The sequence below is a fragment of the Strix aluco genome, chromosome 14 (genome assembly GCF_031877795.1).
Source record: "Strix aluco isolate bStrAlu1 chromosome 14, bStrAlu1.hap1, whole genome shotgun sequence".
Taxonomy (NCBI): Eukaryota; Metazoa; Chordata; class Aves; order Strigiformes; family Strigidae; genus Strix; species Strix aluco.
This window is the reverse complement of record NC_133944.1, coordinates 21,242,780-21,264,481: the sequence shown is the minus strand read 5'-3', so window position 1 is coordinate 21,264,481 and position 21,702 is coordinate 21,242,780. Positions and strand designations below refer to the sequence as shown.

Below are 21,702 nucleotides of genomic sequence, written 5' to 3'. Positions count from 1 at the left end.
ATGAAGGAAACATACGATCTGACCCAGACTGAAACAGGACGCGTGTGATTTGCTGTACCGTGTATCACACACTTTGCTACCAGACTTGCAATGACCGAGCATCTCCCCACCGTGCACTGTGCTGACACAAGGGGAAGACGCAATCGTGTACAAATGTAAAAATGCATTTACTTATTGGGTCTCAGTTGCAAGACGTTGCTTATCTGGATCATCCCGTGTCTGCGTGCTGGTTTTTGCTAACCCATTTTGTACTGGCTGGTGTGGGAGCCCCGGAGCAATGCTACTCTTTGCTACTTGTGGTGTCAAAATTGTAACCATGTAGAAACCTGCAAAGGTTTTGCACAGGAGATCCTTGGCTACCCAAAGCCTTTGGGAGGAGAGAAGAAAGTGGAGGGCGGTCAGGGGAACAGAAAGCAAATATAATTAACCTTTTTTTAAGCAGGGTCCCTCACAGAACATTTTTGATGACATTTTTATCACCCTTGCTGATTTAAAATGAAAGCATGGAGAAACACATGAACACTGCTCATGGGTTAAACCAATACCTCATCCGCAGCAGCCATCAGCCTGGAGCTGACTGTACTTACCACGCTGCACCTCGGCAGCCCCGTACCACGCTGTGCAGCCCCGGCGGGGAGCAGCAGTGTGCAACTGTGCCTCGTGGCACGGCAAGCACCACGGGTGACATAGAAATAGAAGCTGAGGACTTCTCCTGAGCTGGGCTTCACTGTCAGGTGAAGCTGACCTTCCTATAGAAGCAACACTATGTAAAGATCCTGCAGAAATCCTTCTGCTTCTCTTACACAGTTTGATTAATTTGTGTTAATATTTGTTATAAAATCAGAGTGTTTTCCCATGAAATAGTGTTCAGTTGTAACCAGAATATACACACGGCACAAACCAACACATCCCTGTAGAAAATGAGTTACAATAAAAATCCTCTATTCCTTTCAGATTCCAGAAACAAGTTTCGAAGCTTCCCAAGGCTGCCTGGCCTGGCTTTCTGATCTCTGCATGTTGATTTTTCCCCCAGCTCTGCCAGTTAACTGAGCAAATATAGCCACCGCCCTGTCCGCTCATCCTTATTTACCTGGGAAACGATCTGGTCTGAAAATCCACCTTTTCCCTCCCCATCACTAAAGAGAAGAAGACATTATTCAAAAGCAAGGAACCGCTTCCTGTGCATGGCAAAGGTGCAGAGCAATACCCTGGTGAGCAGGTACAGATGCTCCTGTTGCCCTACCTGGGTGCCACGCGGGCAATGCCGTCGCACTCCAGGAGGGCTCCTGGGAGCCCACGCATGGACACAAGCTGTCCCGGGGCCAGCTAACATCGGGAATGCCTCACTGCCTCCCTTCCCTTTTGCTTCCCAACTGTTATTGGTTTAATAGATGTTTGTAGACCTCCAACAGCTCAGACAGGCCCTGGCTGAACACGAGGATGGGGAGGCAGTCTCGGGGTACCACGTGTAAAAGCACAGGCTGTGGCTAAAGAAGTTAAAGCCCCAAATAATCCCCTTTCTACCAGTAAATCCACAGTGAAAGACCCTTTTAGTCCCTTAAAGCTTCCCCAGGGTCCCTCCCAGGAGCACCTGTGCTGCTGTGATGGAGCAGATGTGCCTGCTCTGCTAGGAGGCATAAAGGATTGTACTTCTTGTACTTTTATATGAAGTGATATAAATTACTTCACCTGCTTTTGGACCCTTCGTGCTGCTTTCTTCCTACTTTATATTTGGTCTGTCATTAAGGGGAGGGCTCTTGAAACATTGGTTTCTTAACATCACGTCCTATTTGAAAGTCAGTATTTATAAATCGTTATGCCTGCAAATACTTTATACCCCAACAAGGGAAGCAGCCCCACCAGCCACGTTACAGAGCTGTTACAAATTAAAAGTCCAGTTAAGTTTTCCTGTGCAGGACAAGTCAGAATTGCTTATAGCTAAGTTCAGATGTCATTGCACAACTGTGTCCCCACCGGTGACGTGAAGGGCAAGCAGCTTTCTATTGAGCATCAGCGAGAAAGGTCAAGACTCTGCCCAGTCAGAAACACGCACATAAACCCCATCTTTTTTTCACCAGAGCATGGGAGAAGGCCTGGTTATTTCTGCAACACACAGTCGATTCAATCTTTTTTGTTTTCCTTGGTGATTAAGTGCTAACTGTCATGTGAACTATAAGGACACTGATGATTATCCTAAGCACAGAAACTCCATATTCCCCCTCCTGCTTATATTTCCTAAGATGTCCAAGCCACTTTCACTTGCTTTGTCACTCCTAAGGCAATTTCTGAGCACTGCAATTCAATTTTTCTTGCCCAATGATAGCAGAGACAGCACGCTAACCAGGTCATGCAATGAAATATGAACCAACAGGCTAACACTAATGCACACCAAGGGTCACCAGCACAGCGCCTTCAACCCATCCCATGCTCAGCAATGGGGACACAAACAATATTCTCATGTCTTGGCTAGATATGGATGACCTAAATGTCTTAGTTTCAGAGGCAGCAATGTGCAGCATGAACAGCTCCCTCTCTTGCCATGACTCCTTTGAATTTGCAAGGAAAAAAACAAAGAGGATAGTCTCTGTTCCTGTGATAGGTCCCATGCCATTGCTGTTTTTTTTTAAATTCCATTAGGAATCCCATTCAGAAGGAAGAATGCAAATCTACCTTTGTTAATAATCTTCTCCAGTTTTACCGATTAACAGGACTGCTGTCCCTCTCCTCCCAGATTACAGATCTGAGGCTTTTCCTCCTGTAACCTCAGCTTATGAAACATAAAGATGAGTCTCAAAGGAGACAAAATAGCCTCATTATGCAAAGACATAATCCATGGAGTTGTTCAGTCAGTTAAAGCAGGACGTTCCCTCTGTGTACAAACACGGCAGAGAGCCCTGCAGCTCCTTGTGATGGACTTGGGAAAAGCAGATGCAGAGGCAGGTGTAATACCTTGAAGACAGTGTCTTGTGCATTGGATGGGCTGGGCAGAGGGTGCAATTTTGCCTCGCGAGCTCTAGCTGTGGTCTGTGGCTGGCAGCAGTGGGACTGATGAAGGCACTGCTTGAATTTCTCTGCAGGCTTGCTCCTCTCTCCCAGGGAGCTGGGCATGCAGGGAAGCAGTTTAGATCTGCAGGTGTTTGGGGCAATGGGAGAGGCTGGATTCAACAGCACTGGGGGCTTCTGTGCAAAGCGTGGTCTTTACAGGTGCATGGGCCTAGAAACCACAGATACAGAAAGTTCTTTTTATTTTATTATGCCTTTCTGATCTGGATATAGAGAAGTACTCATTTTCCTCAACTCCTGCTGTGTTGCTCTTTGTGGTAGGGAATTGGAGAGAAAATATATCCCTTATAAAAACCTACCTGCTCTTAGGAAGTGACGGCTTCACATACAACAGCCCTTTTTTAGCTGCTGTAGGAGGATGGGTGCTCAGTCTTTTAACACAAAGAGCGCAATAAACCACAAAAAACTTTACAAGTGTAGAGATGTGGTTTAATTTCAAGGGCAGGAACAGGTCGGGGGCATTTCACCCAGCCTGGTTTAACCAGCTCTTTTGCTCAGTCTTGGTTGAAAGGATTCGCAGTAAACCTGTTGCCTGTGAGCTTTTTCAGTGAGATGAGCTGACCCTACACCTACACTCATCCCAGTGCCATTGCACTAACTGAGCTTAACAAGGTGAGCCCCTGCTCCATGTTAAAGGCTGACTTTATCTGAACTGCAGTTTCATCCACCTAAAGTGTGGTTTGACTTGGAGAAGCACAAAAAGGCCTTGTGAAATCCTGTGATTGCTTTCAACAGGGTGCAGAGTGCACGAGGAAAAGCTGTTCTCCCTATGCACATGGCTTTGCAAGTGGTTTTTTTGGGCACCTGAGATGCAGTAGGGCTCTTTCCCTCTCACGGCTCCACACCAGCAATGAAAACTCTACAAGTCTTTTCGCACTCACAGAGACATCTGTACAGCCCCCAGACCTTCAGTGGCTTAATACAGCTGGAAGTGCCTGGACCGTAGTAAGCATCTGTAGAAAATGAAGATGGAGGAGCAGCATCCAGCTCACTCCCTCAGCTGCCTCCTCTTTGTGTTTTCTAAGTGAGAAGCAATAAAAGCTGATTTACGTCATTAAAGCCAGCAGATGTGACGGATGCAGACAGACGGTAAATCAGCTGACTGAAGAGATGCTGCTTTTACTGCTGGGTTTTTGGAGAGGAACCATGTTAGCAGGGAGGAGACTGAATGCTCAGGGGTTCAGCTGGGAGAGGGCCAGAGTCTGAGAGGGCTGCGTTTTCCACCTGCCATTTGTGCTGGGGGTATAATAGGGCAGACAAGATCTGACACCGTCATTTTTTCCTATTTGCATTGGCCTCGCTCAGGGTTGTTTATTTGGGTTAGGCGGGGGCGTCTTGCAGGCGCAGCGGTGGCGATGCCGAATCCTTTCCCCGTTTACGCCGAATGTGTAAATGAACAGCAGCTGCCTCTGCCCTCCTGTTGCTCAGCATCCCCAGAAACGCTTTGTGAAAAGGGATTGAAATAGCAAGCAAATGTCAGCGCTGTGCCAGAGAAGTGCAAGCCTGATTTCCTGATGGAAAAGGAAAGTTGGAGCTGCACAAATCCCTGTTTCTGCACTGGGGCACTTCGGGGGGGAGCTGAGCGGGCACCCTGCTCGTCACCGGGGTGGTGCTGGGTGATGGACAGTCACTGGCAGAGCTCAGCATCCCCAGGAGAGATGCTGTAACCTCCATCTCAGAGGAGTTGAGTTAAGGCTGACATTTAAAAAATGGCATTGGCATTCAAGCCCTCTCCATTTTGTGCTCCGTGACTTTGAATCACAGTCTCTGGCTTGTGTAGACTGGCGCCCAGAGGTGATCTGTATTAAAGGCTGCCTTTGGCTTCATGGTCTGAGTGTCATAGCCCAAGCTATACCTACAGAGCACCTTGCTCTCTGCTCAGATCACAGCTTCGCTCCCTGCCCCGTGGGTCTGCCCTCTCCCTGCGCATTCTTCTTCATCTCCTGGGTGTGTTTCCCCTGTCTAGCTGCAGAGCTCTATGGCATTGAGCTAATGGCTCGGTTTTTCAAATCACGTCAGGAGATTTTAGTTCCTTCCCAGTAAATCCTACAGGACTGAGCATCCTTGAGCATATCAAGGCCAGGGTCAGAGGGAGGTGACAACTGAGGGTTATAAATAGTGGACATGAGAGGGTGTAGGGCATCTCAGTCAGTCTGGAGGGACAGAGTCGTGATGTTAATATCACCCTGAATTCTAGCATCAATACGACCCAAACAACCAGGTGACTTCATCAAATAGTTTGCTAGAGCTCATAAACCTGGCTCAAAGAGGCTAGAAACCACAGCACCCCCCAGTCTTTTTGGGAAAGGACAACTGATACCTAACATCTTTCCCTCAATTCCTTCCTCATCAACAGCTTTCTGCAAGCCTGACATCTTTACCAGCAGGAGAATAAAGAGCCTCAGAGAGTCTCCAGGCACACTGGCAGGAGTGAGCCCTCCATTCCACCACAGACTGGGCACAGATTAAATCATTACCAAGTCTGAGTATGGCCTCTGATTCCTTTTCGTTAGACAAATGCAATTGGGTGCCTGCTGCAGTCATTGTTAGTCCCAAAAGCATGCATCCCCATCACACTGAATGAATAGCCAGAATACAGTAATGAGTCTCCTCGCATCCTTTTTGTGTATTTAATTCACTTGTATTAATTGCACTCTAATACCAAGGAGCGCACAGGTCCTCGCTAGCTGTATTTCCAGATGGTATTTTGAGCTTAATGTCACCGCGGGAAGTCATAAAAGCCCTCCTAGAGCAAATTACCTGAGGAATCATACAGTTCCAGTCTCACTCAGGAAAATGAATTTCTGTAGCCTGAAGAAATAGGTTATACTCCTAGCCCGAGCCTGCCTCAGCATGCATGGCCATCCTGCACTTCTGCACCATGGCAGGACTGCTTTCTTAACATTTGTTTTAGAAGCCCACCTAGCTATATCTTCTCTTTCTGGATATAGGGTCCCGTTAACACACTTTCAAAACACCCAGGGCAGAAGAAAGGAGAAATAAACCACTGTGACTTTACCGGTGCAAGGAAGCATTACCTGGGCATGCAGGCTTGATTTCGAAGAGTGTGGAGGAGGACAAATCTCCCCAGGATTTCAGTGTCAAGGGGGAGTGACTGACAAAAGCACATTACTGTAGCACGCCGGTGAGCATTCGGCGATCTCTGAGCTGTTGATGGCTACGCAGTATCCCCTAAAGAAGTGCTGGGGCCTCCAAGACCCGGTTAGACTCACCGTGGTTTCATCTTCATGGAGCACCTGGTCGTAGCCACTCAGCGCGACACAGAAAATGATCGCTGTGACATCCTCAAAGCAGTGAATCCACTTCTTGCGTTCTGACCGCTGGCCCCCGACATCAAAGAGCCTACGGCACAGGAGGAGACTGTCAGCACCTGCTCTTTCTTAGTTAAGAGGAAACTTTAGCAGTCTTGGCATTTTCTGACCATACAGTCCCTGGAAGGCTCCAAACACAAAACAAAGGGTCTTTAACCACTGGCTTGGTCTCCTCCTCCAGAGCCTGGAGATGAGGAGGACAGGAGAAGCAGTTACAGCGAGGGATATGGGGATTTGTGGGAGAGCCTCAGCAGCATGCTGGGTCCCAAAGGGTCTGCGGAGGTCAAGACAGCATGCTCTTGAGTTTTATATCTTCTAAATACTGTTGTGTGTGGCTTTCTGTCTTCATGCCCCCTTCTCTCTACTGGCTGGCATCATGAGGTTCAATATATAGCATTAACCACATGAGATTGACCCACTTTAGAGAAAGATTTGGCCAAATATTTTTACATTTATGAGCTTGATCAGACTTGGGGCCGATCTCATATTATACCTCCCAACAAAGCGGTGTCGTTTGGGTTAGAAGAAAGTACCATGAGCTCCTATCTTAAAGGTAGTGATTTTCAAGACAGGATTGTCAAACATCACATATTGTTGACCCACCCAAAATGCCACGTCTTCTGCAGTGAGAGCCATCTGTGTGTTAACCAGTAATTGAAAAATTTCTCCTTTTGGAGCTATGGGGAAACCCTGTGACAAATAAATGCCCTGAAAATTTACCAGTACATGCAGTTTTAGACTAACCTGAAGTGGAGGTTTTTGAATGTGAAGTGGGTTTCTACAATGCCAGTTGTTTTCACCCTGGTTCGGAGGATATCCTGCTCCGTGGGCTGGTAGTCTGCAGCTCCAATTCGATCTAAGCTGTCTAGGTAGCTAAGAGAAGAAGGGAAAAGAAAAAGAAAACAGATAAGAATAAGACACACATTAATCTTTGACGATCTTAGATGAATCCTTCAGCTTCCTATTAATCTTTTTCAATCTCATTTTTCATGGCTGAATGTATTGTAGTTAAAGGAAAAAAAAAACCCTCTTCTGGGAAAAACGAAATGTTAACAAACCCCACTAACCTAGGCATAAAATCTGATAGTGAACTGAAAGCAGGAAATTAAGTGTGCATGTGTTGTGGCCCTGATTGCAATCTGTGAAAAAACATAGTTTTAATATTACTTGCTATTTTTATTCTCTGAGGGACGAAGGTCCCAAACAGTCCATTGTGCTGGATTCTGTACACACACATGCTTTTCTGCAAGGGTTTATTCAGATAAGAAGTTGGAGCATATAAGTCTCGCTCCCAGAATAGACAGGTCGAGTCACCTTTGGGAGATGCCTGCCTCTCTGCTGGGAAGGGAGGGAGATGGGGCAGCTTGCTCCAACGAGATGCCTCGCCTTCAGTCAGCTCAAATGAAGGGACATGAATCTGCCTGAGTTACTGCTTCACTGTGAAAGTCAGCACAGGGCTGGGACTGCGGGAGATGCAGCGCTTGGACAAAATCCAGGGGCCTGCTTAGATGGTGATAATCTGGGAGTATAAATTGGGGGTGGGGGGGTTGGGGGGGTAGGGAGGAGATACAGCCTTCTAAAACATTTGGATAATTTTAAAGCATTTACCCTTATTCTGCTCTAGGCTTAAAATCTATGAACATAAGCAATGCCTCCATAGGCTGAAACTTTGGGTAGGAAGTCCTGTCTTTCATCATGAAATGTTTTTGTAGAGGGATCCAACAGCTGTGCACATATGACCACAATCTCTTTTCATCCACATTCAAGACAATTTTTCAAAACAACTCAGCCCAACTAAATATAATTTATAAAGAAAAGAGGAATTTGGGTTACAATTTAATATGAATTACAAACACAGAGCTGCATCACACTGTAAAGTCTTTCTCATCACCACTGAGCTGAACACAGACACTCTAGCTCCTCTGAAAGGGGGTTTGATGTGCATTACAGGGCCCAAACGCCCCCTCTAGCCCCAGGAGCATCAATCTAATGCACATGAGATGCTTTCAATGTACTGTGAAGATAATAAAGCAGGTCTGTGCATAAACAGTGGTCTTGCCCTTCGATCTCTGTGCTTCTGGCAGCCTGAATGTCACCCGAGGAGGCAGTGGGGCAGGAGGTGACATGTGGGGGGCAGGATGGGAGGGTACCCGTTCAGGTGTTAGCTAGAGGGTGGCAGCTTGCAGAGAATAAAGATTAGTAAGAGGATCTGTGCAGTTGTAGGGAAGGAAAAGACCTTGTCTGTGGTGAGTTTACTGGTGACTGCAAGAAGGTATGAGCAGGAACCACTCACATAAGATAGCCATGACGTCTGAGCTTGACTTTCAGTTTAGCTAAATGTGATTTTTTTTTAACATAGAGTGTGGATTTAGTCCTGATGAGTAACCCAATCACACCGACTCGGTAATGAGCACACTTCCCCCTGTGCCTTGCCAAAGAGCATCCCGCGGGGCCTGAACACGACGCCCTGTCCTGCTGCTGGAGATGCTTTCCCTGCTGCATCAGAAAGCAGGAAAAGGCTTTCCATTTGTGTCCTGCCAGGAGTGCTCTGAGCCGGGCCTCCGGAGAAGGATGCCCACTGCGCTGGGGCCGTGCACTTTGCTACCTGAGAAAACTCATTGCCACCAGCTTTCATGCCTATCCCGCTAGCCTGGAAGAACAACCAACCAACCAACCAACCAACCTCTATGCTAAGGTGAAAACCAAACCTCATCCGGCTCACATCACATATTTTGGCTACCCATCATATTTATCATTCATTTATGCCAAAAAAATCACGTCACCCAGAGAAAAGTATATAAGCTAAGCAGGCTTATTTTTGTTGTGCCCTTTTACAAGCATTTAAAGCCATTGTGGGTTTGTGACAGATGCTCCCTTAATAGCCTTATGATGGGCCCTGGATGGATGAATGGGGCTTCATTTGAAATCAGATCCTCCGCTGTGACTGCTGAAGCCACGATCACTCATCTATTCACAACTAGTGTCAACTCTTGTTATTTAAGAGACAGCTGCATTTCTTCACATGTCCCCACAGACCGAGGCAGCTCTGCAGTGCTGTTACTCGGAGACCCAGGCTCTCCTCTGTCCTCAGGAACAAAATACTTCAAGGTGATGGTAAAAAGTGGAGGTGTAAGAGAGAGAATGATTTTTCTTTTCCTCTTGCAGCTCTTGGCAGCACCCTGAAGACCTTTATCACTTTCTCCATCTTCATTTTCTGTATTTTCCTGCGATTCAACTCTCTTCAATTTAACATTACCTATTAATTATTCTTGACTTTGAGACCCCCCTTTAATGCTGGGAGTGTAACAAATGAAGAAATCTACTGCAAACTGGCCAAACGACTCAGCATCACAGCAGCACAGTGATGGAGGAGTTCACAGAATCACAGAATCATTGAGGTTGGAAAAGACCTAGAAGATCATCCAGTCCAACCATCAACCCAACATTAACAGTTCCCAACTACACCAGATCCCTCAGCACTGGGTCAACCCGACTCTTAAACACCTCCAGAGATGGGGACTCCACCATCTCCCTGGGCAGCCCATTCTTTCTTTACTTCTTTACTGTAATTTTTTTAAAGTAATTACTGCCTTCAGCCTATCATGACTTGCTTGTGAACAGCAGCATCCTTTAAACCTCAAGCTGTGTGCTGGGACTTCAGGGGGTTCTCACTCTCGCTACTGGCGTGCGCAGCCTGCAGCTCTTCCACGCAGCATTTCCCTTGGCTGCCTGACAGAAAATTAGCTTCCAATTTGATTTGATCCTGCATACACCCTGGCTCTGAGGCTTGGAAAGCCTCGCCTCCCTTTGCGTCCGTGTCCATGGAGGTGATGCAGTCTCATGTGTCTGGCTCCACCTGAGTTACTCTGGGGGATCAGAGGTTTGGGAGGGGGGGCTGATGCAGCCTGCCAGCCTCTCGAGGGGGCAGGATGATAGCAACAAAGGGAGGAAAGCCAAGCAGGATCCATCCCATCCACCCTTTCCTCCCTGACAGCATCCAGCTTCCCATGTCAGTTGGGATATCTCCAGAGGAACCTTGGCTGGGGGGGGTGTCTAGCATCTGCCTGTGTGAGGGCACTGCTTCCCAGTGCTTAACTGGTGCTGTGACAGAGGATGTGACTGTACTGTGGACTGTGACTCAGTATCCCCAATACTCAGCCTGTCCTGGCTTCAGGTGAGCTGAGCTCTGGGACTCTGGTGCCTTGGGGTCACTCCCACACTAATACATCCAGCCTGGCTGCCAGGCACCCCAGCTCCTATATCTCCTTGCCAACACACCCTTTGCCTTTTCTATTAACTCCCCTCTTCATATCTTTCCCCATCTTTAGTCTTCTCCATCATTCTCTATGTGTTTCTCAATGACTTAAATTCTTTCAGTTGCCTGGGTCTGTTTTTCATCTGTTCCTGGTAGTCCCCATGAGCATCAGCGATCAATTTATATGAAGGTATACAACATTTTCAGTGATGGTTTTGAGGCTGCATTCCAAAGCTGGTTACTCCTCTGGCTGCTCTCCCCTGGAATTTCTTCCATCTCAGACTGCAGCAGATACTTTTTTCCCCTGGACTTGGCCACAGCTGAGCTGGACACCGTTGGTGCGTGCACCCCACGAAGCTTAGCCGGAAGAGAGTGCCGCGGCACGGCTGCCACGCTAACATCCAGCTGAGGGAATGGGAAGCTCAGGCAGGCTGCTGTTTGGATGCTGAGCTGATTTTAGCTACTGCTTGTTCTCCTCGGTTCCTGCTGGAGGTATCTCTGGGACTTCACCAGAACGCTGGTGCTCCCTGCCCAGGCTGCTTGGAAGGACCTGCTGGGTATGAGCCTCAGCTGGTGGAGGATGGGATGTGTTGGAGGTGCCATCTCTTTGGGAACAGGGAAACCCAAGTGGGTACAAATTGCTACACACGGCGCTGGATGACAGCACTCCTGGTATGCCCTTCGAACTGCAGATCTCAAGGCCAAACTGTTGCTGGAGATAAACAGTTGTCTCAGCCAACAGGCTCGAGGACACACAATCCTCTCAGAAGCTGGCACCTGTCTAACCAGCAGAAATAAGAGCACTTTGGAGGCCGCGGAGCAAGCGCTCAGCTCTCCCCCTTCCACATCATCTTTGCTGCACAGTGCTGGCATCAGAGCTCCTTCCACTTCCCAGCTCCAGGGTTTGCGTGCAGGAGTGGATCAGCTCTTATTTGCAGCCTGCCTTTCCCAGAGCTTGCAGGGGTTAAAAAAAAGCTGAAGAAGGGTTAGAAGGTTTTTGAGTACATGAGTAACCCTCTAGCATTTATACTCCTGAGCCGAGCAGCTCCATTACTGCTTATATCTTTTATCTTAAATGCTTTGTTTTGAAACAGATTGCAGGTTTCTGAGTCACTCAGTTTATCAGGCTCAGGGAGGTGAAGCCCGACTACGTTACACTGCTAAAAGCAAAATGCACAAGAAATGGCATTTCCCAAATACGGGGAGAGGAGCTCATTGAACTGAGGCCACAAAATGCAGACCCTTTATAAGGACTAGTTGATATTGAATATGTTCACACAGTAATATTGAAAATAGGGAGTAAATACAGTTTCTTGCGCCTTCACTTGCTGTTTCCAGCAGCGTGTGGTAGCAGCAGTGTTGATGCCAGAGACACTGCATGGAGAAAGGACTGTTGTCCGAGTTATCCCATGGGAACAGACCGGTGGCAGCAGCCTACGTGCAGTGCGTGGATGGGGACCCCTCCCTGGGCACCCTGCTACCATGGGAACATTCTCCCAGGATTGTACTGCCTATGCCAAAGGCTCTGCTGGCTGCTTTCTTGGATGAAGAAGTGTAGCTGAGGTTGCAGGCTGTGGTCAAAGCGGGATACCTGTGGCAAAGCTTACACAGACATACATTCATGTCTGTTGAGGTTAATGGCAATAAAATGGTTAAACGTCTGTTGGGTTTCGTTTGCCTCCAAGGTGACACCTTGGCAGTCTTTTTGCAGGCAGCGTCCAGCTCGCACTGTGCACACCTGAGCCGCTCACACCGTGCCAAAGCCGAGCTCACGAGCTCACGTCCTCAGTGCTCGACAAGCTGCGGTGCAGCAGTGGCCACAGCCTGGGTCTCAGTCTGGGGCAGGTCTGCAGGCAGGGGAGTGGGAACTTCAGGAGAGCAAGCCTGGAGACGGCGGCTTCTTCCCAGCTGCTCCTCTGTCCTGCCAGTGCTGGCCTCTGTCCACATCTTCTCGGTGAAGGGAAGGCCGTGCGTGGGATACCCCAGCCTCGTTTTGTTGGCTTGCGCTGTATTTGATTGAAAAAGCAGATCCCCATTTGTCAACAGACACAGCTGAGTCACCGCTGGGTTATTTTCTAATCCATGTACAGAGGTGCTCGAGGGTCAGCTCCAACATCGTGTCCTGACAAATGCCAAGATTTTAATCAAGGTTGTCACAAGCAGGATCTATCTCATCTAACTCGAGATGCTTGTGCCTTCACCTGAGCACTCCTTCCTAGTTCATGGATGGAAGATTATCTGCATCTGAGCTTAGCTTGTACCTTCACTTCTTCTTTTCTTTCACCGATGAACACACAGCTCAATGTACATTTAGCATTAAAACCATTTAATATTTAGTGGCTGTAGAGTGAGGATTCAGAGGATAAGCACTGGGCATAGGGAGTGTCAGGAGTGGCTTTACAACAGCATAGTAAACTCCTGTAGTATCTTCTACCAGAAGAGAAAAACCATGTGGGTGCTGCTTCCCAGGGCAGCTGGTCCTGGGCAAACACCCAGAGGTCACGGCACCGCAGGGATTTTCCTGCAGATGCCATGCCCAGCCCTATTTGCTGTATTATTTTAGGGGAAGAGGCAAAATAAACCACAGCCCACTCTCAGAGCCCAGCACTCATCAGCACACACAGTGGTGATGCAACATGTGTCTTCAATAATTGTCCTTTATGAAAGGCTTGAAATGTAGCTATCATGTCCCTTCAGAAATCAATTCTAACTAAGGGTAGGGACCACGGCGTGCAGCCGCGTGCGAAAGCCCTCCTGTCCTCCTAATGAAAGCCAGAAGGTGTTACATGCTGCTCCTCAGGCACTTCCAGGGAGGTTATGGCAGGCAGGAAGAAGAGACCTTAGGGGATGTGTAATTCAGCTAAGAGGGCAAGAGCATTGTCTGGCATTTTCTGAGCCCAGCCCAGAGAAGGAAGGTCTTGGGAATTCGCTCCTGGACTTTGGGCAATGCATTTTGTGCTTCTGGCTGTGTCCCCCCCTCAGCCAGTCCTGCCTCGATGGGAATCCCATGAATTTCACAGCAGGCTCTGCTGTCCTGCCGCTGCTCCTGATGATAAATCTCATCTCAAGTCCAATCAGATGAGATAGCGACATGGACACTCCCCAGCTTCCCTCCCCTAAATCCAACCAGCAACACGCCACTCCTGGTGCCTGCTTCTGCAGGCTGCTACCAGCCAGAGTGATGTTCACCAGGCCCAGAGATTACTGGGGTTATTTTCCTGAAGGAACTCTGCTGGACGCCCTGGGTGTTCATTACTCTCCCCTGGGAAATGAGGAGAGTAGTCCCTGCTATTAAAGGATGGTGCCAAATCTTGACAGAAGGGATGCTACATTGCGATGCTTTTTTTTTTTTTTTTTTTTTTTTTTTGCCTTGCACTGAAGCAGGGCTGTACAGAGCTTGTACATCAAGATCAACTTGACAAGTTGATATTAATACTAATGATAGGCAGGAGGAATGAACAAAAGCAGGTTGGAGTTTAGCTGTCCTAGTTAGACTTGCAGTTTTCCAAGGCATGACTGATCTAGAATAATTTTTAGCATCGCATATGGATGAGCAGAGTCACTAAATAGCAACTGTACTTCAAACAAAGGTACTTCAGGACATAAAGGGTCTCCAGGTGTAAGCTGCTGTCTGGCTTTGCTCACAGGTGGTTGTTTGGTCAGCAATATATCACGGTCTTGTTACTGCTGGAATAAAAGGACACTGTGGTACAGTTTGAGTTTGTGATCAGAAAGCTCTGGCTGGGGGAGAGGGGGGCTTTGGAGGAAAAGCTAATGCTACCAACCGACTCAGAAATGGTTTTGGAACGGCCCTGGGAAAGCAGATGTGGGCTCATCTTTCTGCAATGAAATTTGAAAATTGGATGGTGTGTAAGAGGGGATAATAAATATTTTTTTAACACATTGGAGCCCTTACAAAAGAGAAAAACAATGTGTCTGGATCAGAACAACGACCCACCTAGCTTAACTAGTTCCCAAGAGCAGATGTTGAGAGAAGAGTACAAGTACAGGGCCAGTATGTAGTACTCAGTTTTCCCAGACTCCAATACTTCATATGGATAACAGAGTTCCAAAGAGAAGGGTAATATCTTTATATTTATTACCATTCAATGATTTTTCTTCCAGAACTTTGTCTAGGTGCTTTTTGAAGCAATATAAACTTCTAACAGCCACATCTGCAGCAAGGAATTTCCCAGCTCAACTACCCTGTCTGTGAAAAACTGCCTCTTTCTGGTTTTTAAACTGCCATATCAGAGTTTAACTTTGTTAATTATTGTATGGGAACAGCTGTCCTCTCTCTCCTCCCTATTCCCCACTTGTTTCTCTGTAGACATCTCCATAGACCTCTGCACGTCCGCTGTGGAGCATCTCTGCTCTGCTCCCGAGACATTCCTGCATGGAGGCTCTTCAGAGCCTTTCATCACACCGGGAGGGGGTTTTCCTCATCTCCTGGAGCCTATCTGAGATGGGGAAAGGACGGAGCCACAACTGCCTTTTCTATATGTAACCATCTGCTTTACAGTCACTTAATATGATGTTACTTGGAGAACCAGTTTAAAGCCAGCCCTCTTGGAGATGCTGCCTGGGCAGATCTGGAGAACATGGTTTGCTAGCAATGGTGCAATCCCTTTTAGAAGTGTCATCTGGGCAATACCGCTGTTTATATAAAGCCTCTGTGATTTAAATCATTGTTTAGCGCAGAGCTGCTGACCACAGGGCAGCCTTGCCTTTGTTTTATAAGCAAAAGATTTTTATGGGGGCTGGCTGGATCTTTCCAGCGGCACTACGTAAATCCGAGCCCGCGGGGATGACGCATGGCTCAGGCTGTGCAAGGTCTCCTCTCCCGGTGGCCCTGCACGCAGGTGTCCTCTGCACGCCAGGAGAGACACAGGCAGTAATCGAGCTTCAGCTGAAGCAGAGGAAGGCTCAACAGCTCCAGTCCAGCTCTCGCTTTATGTAAGCCTCTGCTTCCTTCTGATGACCAGCTCTGAAGGACAGTAGCTGAGCTGAAGCAGGGATGAGGTGTGGTGAGACTCAGCACCCTGGAAGCAAGCAGGATCTATGCCTAAACCTTTACGCAACAGAGTAAGTGGGCTTGATGCTTTTTTTTGCTCCAGGACTGCTGTCACAAACCTGCTGACAGTGGAGCTGATGGCTTTCTATACTGTAAAAAAAAAAAAAGAAAGAAAGAAAGAAAGAAAAGAAAAGGAGAGGCTAAAAATAAACGACAGGGAGTTTGGGATAATGAAGGGCTTGTTCTGGGAAGGAGCCCTGATCAGAGGACGCAGCCCCCGCGCTGCAGCGGGGCTCCCAGCGCATCTGCACGAGGCAGCGGGTTCACCCGTGCAGCACTTGGCCGCTCAGCCCAAACGGGAGAGACATCCACAAAGCCAGCGTGCCGCGGCCCCATCCCCGCAGTGAGCACACCGACAGGGCACGAAGGTTTGCCCGCCCCAGTGCCCCTTACATCCACAGCAGCCAACTCCATTTGGCCCCAAGGCAATCTCACGAGCTAATTACTCAGAATTACTCCATCCCTTGGAAAGCAGACAGCTGTGACCAAGATGAAACCAGACCCATGGACTTTAACCACTGGCCAGGGAGATTCCCAGGATGTGCACGAAGGCCCAGGACATCTATTTACACACTTATGGCAGTAGGGGAAGTAGCATTAACATCTCCATTCCTAAGAAGGAAAAAAATAGATATAGCTGCAGTGTTTTTGTAGTGCTAGGTGTCTGTCTGCAGCAGTGATACCACTGGCCAAGGATTTAGATCTAATGCTACAAAGGAAAGCATTGGTTAATGAGATCTGTGCTCTTGTATCAAGTAACTAGAGGATGCCCATAGCTGGATGACGGTACAATGACAAAGAGTGGGTTGGGTCTGTCAGGACCTGACTTCAATCAGGGGCCTCATTTACCCACTCACCATGTTGAAGATGTGATGCTGGTGAAGGAGTAGAGATCATGTTTCTGGATCTTCTCATCTGTCCATTTTCCTGACCTATTAGCAAGCTATGGGGATTTCTGCTTTCAAATCCCATTTAAGCATCCCTGCCAGAAACTGTGGGTACCAAAATCAGGCAATGCTCTGCTGTGGACAGACGTGACCCACAGCTAGCAAAAGCAAAACCTGGAATTTTACCCTTGGCTGCACACTAAAAATGTCTTAGTTATCCCAGACATAGGTGGATCTCCTGGGCGTGTAAAATCTGTGCTATGCAAATGGATCTTCTGGTCTTTCTCAGCGTCTGTCAGGCTGAGGCTCTTCTGAGAACAGCTTTGCTTGTGGTACTGCAGCATTTTGATTTCAGTCCAGGCCGGATCCAGAAGCAGAGACACGTAAGGGAAAATTCATGGAGTTTCTCATCCCTTTAGAAAACGTTCAGCCGAACCGTTGTTAGGAGGAGATTTGTTTGCCGTGTATCAAAACAGCTCGATCGTTCCCATCAGGGAAGGCTGTCGCTTGGGCCAGGCTGGGCTGGCGAGGAGTCCTGCTGACCACCCACTTTTCCTTTCTCTCTCTCTTGCAGGCAGGAGAGCCCCAGAGAGGTCTGTAATTGTAGTCTCCTGTCACCACAAAACCTCCCCTGGAGGGTTAGGCTCCTGCAGCACACCAAACAGCGGTTCATGTTGCTCCCAGGTCTCTGCAGGAGTGGGCTGATCCCTGTGTTCAGCTGAAGATGATCAGGGATGTGTGTGGGATAAAATCAGTTTGGGACAGCCGGACCACAGAGCTGGTGTGGCTTTGTGGGAGAAGAGCTGAGGACACCACCTCCACGGCAGGTTCTCCCATGAGGGCTGGGGACAGCTACTGTCTCTGCACTTGAGGTTGTGCAGACTTTCCCATGTGCCCTGGGGGCACGTCCCTGCCAGAAGCAGCTTCTGCTGTCTGTCCGTGGACCTGCCAGTGACCATGTCTCTTGGGAGCGAGCCGCGGGCCAAGGCGCTGCAGTAAGCCAGGTGTGTGGACCAGGAGTCCCTGCCTGCTTGGTGGGAGAAGTTTGAACTGACCCAGGAGCACTTCACTTCCAGTGGGAGGACGGAGCTGGCCCAGAGCAGCGTTAGGTCTGGAAAACATGCAGAGTTCTTCCAGACAATGCGGACTTTATTGCCAATAAATGCTTTTGCTGAGCTTCCTCTTGGTCACAGAAGAGGAGGAGAGCATCTCAAGCAGATGGCTGGTTAGCACAAGCATCGCCCTTGCCTGGCCTGTGTTTCTGTGCTCTCTGCTGCTGGAGCACCTCAACTCTTGCTGAGCATGGCTGATGTGTCCTCCCAGCCTCCCACTGGAGCAGGGAAATGTTATTAATCACACTTGCTTTAGGAGGAATATAAGTATTAAGGGGATGGATGACTCACCTGAGGGCACGATGGGAAGTCTGTGATGGCACTTGGAAGTCAGTCTGGGTTCCCTAAATTGCAGTCAAGAGCTTTAACCTCAAGACCTTTCCGTATGGAATTTCATAACCCTGAAGCAATATTTTTCCATGCTTGTATTAGGGATTTTGCCCATGTAGGGGCAGATACCATAAGGCTGGTAGAAATTTGCTGGCCTATTATAAGAAAGAAATATATTTCCTACATAAAGAGCAGCCTATAAAATGGTGTTACAATTGATGATTAAATCGTAAGTTAACCCAAGAACATGAATAGAGATAAATAAATGTGGGTTGTTGGGTTTTTTTGGTGAACAAAGAAGGCTGAAAATGGATGTTGTCATGTAGTTTTCTGTTCTATCCAATATAATTTCATGCATTCCTATCTGGATTTTGATGAGTTCTGCAGATCAATGACACTGCATTTAAACACAAGCTAAGCAGTAATTACAGATGCATGCAAGATTTATTCATCTGGTGGCACTGCACCAGCTGATGGAAGGCTCAGCCGTATCCAATCAATGTTTGAAGCTTCTCAAAATAAAGAGCTTTTTGGTTCCCACTGCAAAGTGAAAATAAAAATAACCCCCTGAATCCCAGGAGTGCCCCCTTCCATCCATACAGGCAAGGCTGCAGGATGGCTCTGGGTCATATCTGCACTGTTGCTCATTCTAGGCCTTGCCTTTGCACACCCACATATTTTGTTCACGTTGGGTCTTCTTCATACATTCACTGCATGCCCCACTCGTCCCTAGGGCTGAGGATTGGATTGATGAAATTTAAGGCATAAATGAGGAAGAAAGAGGAGGATGAGCCGTGTGGAGGAAGGAGCCAGGGAGTAGGCAGCGTTCCCTGGGATCATCTCCTGCATGCCGGAGGGCATCCAGGCTCGGCGTGCATGGGCTGGGAGCCAGCATGATGTGCCACACTGCGAAGGGAGCAGCTGGGGGACTGCAGTCGAAACCACGGAGGTGCGTAATGTGGCTCTGTTGTTATGGGAACACGTGGCAAGGGATGCAAGGTAACACGTTTAAAGGCAGATACTGGATTTTGTCCAATTTTTCTTCAGGTTTCCCCTGTTGATGGGAGCTATATGTCCATGTAGGAGCTCTTCCCTCCCGTGGAACAAAGCTGCTTGCTCCCCACCATCACTGCAAGATGCCCTGATGGGCCGGGGAGTCCCACCCATTAGCTGAGTACCACTGCTCATCCTACATCCAGATTTCTCATCAAGCTGGTGGAAGGTAGCAACACATTAAGCGGAGCCATCAGGATCAAAGCAAAACCTACAGCTCTCCCATGACTTCTGTTCTGGGGCAAGGGAAGATAAACAGCAGGAAGACTGGACCCAATCAGGCAGACCAGGGGTTTGGGCAGCTCTTTCAGACACCCGGATGGGTGCCTGCACACAGGTCAGAGAAACCCTTGGTAAGATAAACAGGTCGTGCAGGTGACCTCTGTGCATTTAGCACATTTTCTGTTTACTACCAACTATTTCAAGCAGATGCTCTTCAGTCTCCCATAGTGATCGTAGACGTCTGAATGAACACAGCAGGGCTGAGCCTCGCTGCCCTGCCCTGGTGCTCCACCTCAGAAGAAGCTCCACCGGTGCTGGGAAGCACAAGCAAGTGGGAAACCCACCCAGCCCTGCCCAGAGAGCAGCCGTAGGTGGGAAGTTGTTGCCCCGACGGACACCCATGGTGTCCTGCACTGAAAGCTCCCCTCTGTCACCTTCAGGACGTGCACTGCCACCACTGCATGAAGGTGGGACCTGGTCGAGACTCTGGATCACAAGATGCAGCTCTTCATCGTGGGTGGGGAAGAAGCTCTTACGTCCTTAAGGGTGGTCCCCTGGGCAGCATACAGATAGTTGGGCTCCTGGGTAGAAACATGTAGCCTTTTTTCCCGAGTTTATTTGTAACTTCTGTATTTGTGTCATCTCTTTGCTTATGTATTTTTGTTCAATGAGATACTCCTCTGGGGATTTCTTAATGTAAAGTTGCTGCTTTCAACATTAGTTTAATTTGAGCAAAGATTTTTGCCTGGACTCTGTTGCCAATTCCCAGCTCCCAGCAGCTGCTAGCTAGTGTCAGCCTCCTCCTTCTTTCTCCTATTCCTGCCCGTTGCAGATTTGGCCTCACTGTTCAACACTCTCCCTGGTGCAGTATTTCTCATGCTGGGGATCACAAGACCGTGGGGCTGTTTAACTGAAAATGTTTAAACTGACGTTAACGCTGCTCGGTAGAATGTACTGGCTGGTATTTTCCTGAACGAGGAGATGGAAATGGTTCTTATGCTATCGTCAGACCTTACGTACCAAGAGCAATACTGAGGGATTGGGAAATGCTGATTTATGCCATTAAAAGTGCTGTCAGAGCTTCAGAGCTACAGTGACTGCTCATGGGGTGTTTCATGGCCTGGACTTACAATTTTGGAGCAGTGAATTTCTCCAAATGCTGGTGCTCCCAGGCAACCTGCTGCTCAATGTAGCCCAGCAGGGAAGGGGTTACAGAAAGGCAAAGTGCATCATAAATCCCCAGCAAGGCTTGGACTAACTGCCAAAACCCGAGCTGACACTTCCTTGGCGTGGCTCCATGGTGCGGTTTGTGCCTGGTTTCTTTCTCCCCTGTATCTCTTCCGTCCCCTTCCAGCAGCGTGGAGAAAGTGTTGCCTGAAATTGAGGTTCAGCACCATCTCTCCTCTTTTTTCTGAATAAATTCAGCCCCAGAAGAGACCCCCAGGGACCTTGGAGGAGGTGCCTTCTTCAGGCTCTCAAGCATTTAAGTGCATTAAACGTGTCAGAGGTGGGGAAGGTGTAAACATGAGGATTTTGGCACAAGAACGGGTGTTCACTCTGCTGTACTCCAGCCTCCTTCGGCTCTGAACTGTGCTGTCGTGACTGAACTAAGCAGCACTGCCCGGAGCCTGTGCCCGTAGAGCGGGGTGAGTGTGTGCCCGTCCACAACAGCCCACACAGAATTGCCCTGAGAGCCTGAGCACGGGCTGCCAGGGAGGTCAGAGGCATGTGGGAAATTAGAGGGTTTTCTGATGGGGGCTGGCAAAATAGGAGTTGTGCATTATGCCAGTGGTCTGAAGGCAAGGAACGGATCTGGAGAAGGTGAAAAAATAGTTTATAGACAGTCTCAGTGTTGTTTTAACTCTAATAGTGTAAAAAGTACTGATGAACGAACTGATACGGACCTAGCACTAGCTCTGTGTGCTGCAGGAAAAAAAAAGAAAAAAAGATAACAGGAAAAGGTCAAAAATCTGCCTAAAGTATATCTGGCTGACTGGGCTCATGCCCAGCTTGTGGCATGCGAGGCAGTAATGCGGCAGTGTCACGTTCGTCTGCCTTCAGTTCCCCTGCCCCAGTCAGTGATTGTCTCATCAGCACGTGCTTTGGGAAAAAACAGGTACGAACCCCTTGTCAGGTCTCCAAGAGAGGGAGGAGGCAGGAAGGCCATCCCTGGCACTGACCCAGCCCTGGAGTGGGCCACATCCGGGCGACGTGTCCCTCCCACCAGGTCCTGCCGCCTTTGCGGAGCCGGAGGCATGGGGCTGGGGAGCAGCCGTGCCTGCTGCTCTCCGCAGGGCTGCTAATGAAACCCCAATGGAAAGCACAGCCCTTCCTGCCTGCCCCGCCACGCTGCCTGTGGCCAAACACCCCTAGT

The 21,702-nt window shown here is 48.5% G+C and overlaps 1 protein-coding gene across 2 annotated transcripts in view; it reads right to left on the bottom strand.

Moving 5' to 3' along the window:
- The window catches only part of GNAO1 (G protein subunit alpha o1), a 147,163-nt gene that overhangs the window by 19,809 nt on the left and 105,652 nt on the right, over positions 1-21,702 (bottom strand). For both annotated transcript variants that reach the window (XM_074839179.1, XM_074839178.1), the window contains exons 5-6: positions 7,140-7,268; positions 6,297-6,426 (exon numbers count right to left, since the gene is read on the bottom strand). In XM_074839179.1, the coding sequence (XP_074695280.1) occupies positions 6,297-6,426; positions 7,140-7,268 (259 nt within the window). The remainder of the gene's footprint in view (positions 1-6,296; positions 6,427-7,139; positions 7,269-21,702) is intronic.